General features: G+C 24.7%; 1 protein-coding gene across 3 annotated transcripts in view; it reads left to right on the top strand.

Moving 5' to 3' along the window:
- The window catches only part of LOC101238067 (uncharacterized), a 174,156-nt gene that overhangs the window by 75,642 nt on the left and 93,514 nt on the right, over positions 1-5,000 (top strand). For all 3 annotated transcript variants that reach the window (XM_065813576.1, XM_065813577.1, XM_065813578.1), the window contains one exon: positions 1,832-1,934. In XM_065813576.1, the coding sequence (XP_065669648.1) occupies positions 1,832-1,934 (103 nt within the window). The remainder of the gene's footprint in view (positions 1-1,831; positions 1,935-5,000) is intronic.

Raw genomic sequence — 5,000 nt, 5'->3', positions numbered from 1 at the left:
TTAGACAAGTCTATTTTTTACTAATGATTTTTAATGAAAATAACTAAAATAATTTCAGGTAAAAAATATTCTGATGATCATGATTCCTTTAATTGTATTTTATTGAAAATATTTTAAACTAGTGAAGATTAAAAAAAAAAAATTTTTTTTTTTTTTTTTCAAATCTGTGGATTTAATTTTTTTAATTTACTTTTATGTTTGCTTTGAGATTCAAATTGTTTTTCGTTTGAAAAGTATAAGTAATTATTTTTTAAAAATTTTTCTTTAAATTTTTGTTTCTGCTTTTTTCAAGAGATATTTTTTTTTCTTATGATTTAACAAAGTTGCTCCCAACATGGTTGAAAGCATACTCTGTTTAAGTAATTAAAGGAATTTAGTAATTTAAGGAATTTAAGTCAACAGAAAGCAAAGTAAAGAGTTAAAGAGAAAGACAGCGATTGAAATAAGACTTGAAAAACTGTAAATTATAAGTCAGGAAAACTTGAAGGTTGCAGAGAAAATCAAAGCTTCAAAAAAATTGCTGATAAAAGTTTTTTGGGTATGAAGGAACAGTTACAATAAAAGGATGTAACTTAGCTGAATGACAATTGACATGAGATTAAGTTTTGATTTTGATTTAGTGATAATACTTTGCTTGAGCAGCGACTATGATTTTTCAAAAAAAAAAAAAAGATTTTATGAAGATGGCACAGAGGCTCAAGCTTTTCAGGTCTAACAACATTTGCAATGCATTTAAAAACTTTTTTTTAAATGAGAGGGCCTCATTAGAAGACTACAGTTTTTCATACAAGTATTAGTAAGAGAATTATAAAGTTATAGACTACAATCAGAAGTAAAAAATGACAAGCACGATAAAGAGAGGCAATCTTTAGCAGACACTAACTTTGTAATAGATTTTATATTTTTCATGAAAGATCAGTATGAAAATTCAAGAAAATGTAAAGTAAAGGACTCAATATGATTGTTCATCAATATAGGAATATCAACAATATTGTGATGAAAACAGTAAATAACTGAGTTTTGTTTTGGTTAAAATTCATAAGCCACTGCAAGCCACAAGCTGTCACCGATTCAAAAACAACTGCTTGTTCTAAATAATCATAAAGTAATGACATTTTGTTAAGACTGGAATATATAGCTTTTGTCATTAGCATTATTATTGATGAAAATTTTTTAAAAAATATTTGCCTAAAAAAAAAAATGCAATGATTTCACAATTAGCAAATGTCTTTTTCTTAATGGAATAAAACTTTCAAAATGAAGTTTGAAGATGTGGACAGTATTTCAGATTTGCTAAAATTTTTACCAATAAAATTGCATTGGTAAAATCCAAAATCTTTCAACTGGCAAAATGCAGGTTGAAAGCATTGAAGCTATTACACTATTGAACCAGAAGAAGCAGCTCAATACAATTTAAAAGATGTTATAGACAAATTTAAAGCTATCAAGACAGGAAAAAAGTATTTAAAAATTCTTTTTATGGTCATGAGTATAAGAAAATCTCTTGGTTACCAAGGTTACCATTAGTAAATTATTACTTGAATGAGAAGATTAAAATCTATATTAATTTTTAGAAAATAATCGAAATTTATATTGATTTTAACTTGTTAAATTTAATATAAGATATTAAAAGTCTGTTGGTTAAAGAGTTAAAAATAATTTCATTATAATAATATGTATATAGGATTAAGTATTATGTAGCCAAACCATTAAATTAAAAAAATTTAAAATAATTTTTGGTCTTTTTGAATTATTATATTTTAAAAATAAAAAAAAATTAATATCAAAGGTTAAAGATTGAAGTACTTGAATTAAAATGAACTTTTTCTAGGTTGAGTTTATTGCTTATAAAAATGGGCTGGGAGTTGGCTACATTTCTTTTGGTACTTTTCAGTTTTATAAAAGTTGTCCAGATGAAAAAACAAGTTATGCAGGTTTATCTTAATTTTTTGTATTTAATTTTGTTTTACTATTTAGGTTGAGTTATTTACCATTTAAAATAAGTTCCGTCAAATCATCATCTAGTAACTTTAACTTTGTGAGTGGTTTCATCACATAGTTTTTTTTGTATATTATTAAAATTGTGAAAATTTGCAAAGTGCAATTGATAAACTAGTTAATTGGTCAAATAAAATTTTATAAGATTCAACAATGAAAAATGTATGGTTATGCTTATCAGTAGTAATAAAAAAGAAAATGAGTATCAAAATGGAGTCAAAACAAACAGCATAAACAGAAATAGGATTTGGGAGTTTTTAAGTCAAAAAATTTGAAATTAGTTTATAATATGAATCATTCGGTTAATATGATGATAGTTTAACCTGTTATAAGAGTTTAATGAATGTTCAAACATTCATTTAGTTATTTAGATAAAAATTTGCTTAAATTTCCATAATCTTGGGAATTGATAAAAATTGATAAAAGAGGTTAGTCTCTTCATCTGTTGTGGATGTAACCTAGGAGAAGGAAAACAATGACACTCCTAATTAAATTTTGGATGAGCTAATTAGTTTAATACTACTTTGGTTTGTTTTGTTTTATGCAAATATTGTTTTTTTAATCAATATAATTGATTTAGTTAATTCAATTTTATTGTAAATTATTATAATTAATTTATTTAATTCAAATCTATTGTAATATATTATATTGCTAATGTGTTATTTTGATTAATGTAAAAAAACATTTTAATATAAAAAATGTAAATATTGTTATTTTAGCCAATATAATATAAATCAAGTTAAATCTAAAGGTTCTATCAGACATTCAAAAAACTTTAAATTTAGAGTTAAAAAGATATGCATGATAAATAGAGGGCAAGTTATTAATCAGTTTACAAGCAAATGTTAACTGCCATTGAATGGTGAGGTTATATATTATTATATATATTTCATCAGGTTTCAATATATAATTGTAAAGCTGCATGAGATAAAAAACTTCTGATAAGAATAAAGAAAGTACAGAAACTTTTTTCTCCACACATCTGCCTTGTTTGCTATGGTTTATGTTTCAAAGTTAAATGTTCTTAATCATTTGACTTTGAGAGGGTTGTACCAACGATTTGAAAAAAAGATCATGGTCTGAGGAGCCATATCTGTGGACAGCACAAGTCGACTAGCATAGTTGAGATGACAATGGGCCAGAATAAATACATAAAATTGCTAGAAAGTTGTTTAGTTCCTCAAGCCAGGGAGTCGTTTGGTGATAGAGAATTGAATTTTAAAGGATAGTTATAAGAGTTTTTATTCAAGATTGGCTATTCTGATTGTTCTATTCTAAGCAAAATATGATGATATTAGTTATATAAATATAATTTTAATTTTAGATATATAATGTATTATATATACAATATATAAAATTATTGTTCTCAATAATATTAGTTATTGTTTTTCATAAATATTTAAAAAATTGTTACACAACAAACTGTTACACACAAAAACAAATTGTTACACACAAAAAATTGTTACACAACAAACTTTGAAAACAAAAATTTAAAAAAACATTAATAAGGCTCAAGAAAGTAAAAATTATAAACTATGCAGCTGACTATGTTACTTAAAAAATATTGAGAGATGTTGTTAGAATTGCTAACATTACCATTACAGTAGCTTTTAACTACTTAACTAAAATCTTTTATCATGTGTACAATTTTATACAAATCAGCTTTTGCTGTACTTTCAAAGTATGGAAAGTATGAAAATAATTTAAATGAAGTTCAGCACCCTTTAATTGTTAATTAAACTCAAAACTACTTAACAGATTTTTGTAATTTTTTGACACAATAAAGCTAATTGAATTACTTATCCAATATTTTTTTACGGTTTTTATGGACACTTAAATAGAAACCGATTATTTTTGCAAGTACTTGACATCATCTGCTGGATCTTACTTTGAGTTACTATTTTTGAAGCTGCTATTTATTTTTTCTTAAAAACTTTTTTATTTAAAGCTAATTTCTTGCTTTTCAGCAAGATTCCTTTTTATAATTGACCAATAACAGGACGTTTTCGAAGATTTGCTTCCGTAGATACAAATTCAACTCTATTTTGTTCTTACCATTCAGGAGACTTCTTCGAGTAGTAAAATATTGTTGGCATATCATACTTTTTAATAAATTTTTAATAAAGTTTTTTGCCATCTATTAAAAACTAATTAAATTATTGCTGGCCTGGCAATTGTGAAAAGTCAATAATTTTTTTCATATTATTGTGCTTAAGTTTTCTTGGTACAAAAGTTTATAAAGCTTTTTCAACCTGTGACAATGAAGGATTTTGAAGAAAAATTTCTAAAATTTATTTTGATTTAATATTTGTTTACTCATTTTACCGATAACAATGATACCCAATACTTATTACCATTACAGTTAAACAACAACATATTAGCTTTCAAATGAAAAAATAAATTAAAAAAAATTGTCAAGTAGTTTTTGAGTAATTTATGATTAAAGGGTGCTCTAAAAGACAGCAAAATTTTGGATTAACTAGTTTATAATTAAAATTTTATAATTATAAATAGTTATAATTAAATAAATAGTTTATAATTAAAATTAACACACCTATGTTGATGCTTATGCTTTTTTATCAAAAACAACTATCAATAGTTGGTTGTTGTTACTTAGTAACAACAACTCTTTGTAGTTTCAGAATAATACCAACTACCAATATTTTGTATAAAAGGTAAAATGGGTACACTAAGGTAAAAATCTGCAAATCACAATCTTATCAGTAGTTTAATAATGTAATAGTTCCAAGCACCCTTTAGTTGTTAATTACTCGAAAACGATTTTACAGATTTTTGTAATTTATTTACAAAATGAAGCTAATTAAGTTATTTATTTCAATATTTTCTTACATTTTTGTATTGGTTGCATTGATATAAATCGAACTATTTTGTGAGTGCATTGTCTGCTGGGTTTTGCTTGAGTTATTTTTTTTTTGCTATTAGCTGCTTTAATCTTATGTAAAAATGTCATCATGTTCAACCGATATATATGTATGTGTGTG

The sequence above is a fragment of the Hydra vulgaris genome, chromosome 12 (genome assembly GCF_038396675.1).
Source record: "Hydra vulgaris chromosome 12, alternate assembly HydraT2T_AEP".
NCBI classification, from domain to species: Eukaryota; Metazoa; Cnidaria; class Hydrozoa; order Anthoathecata; family Hydridae; genus Hydra; species Hydra vulgaris.
The sequence above is the reverse complement of the archived record's forward strand: the minus strand, read 5'-3'. Positions and strand labels throughout refer to the sequence as shown.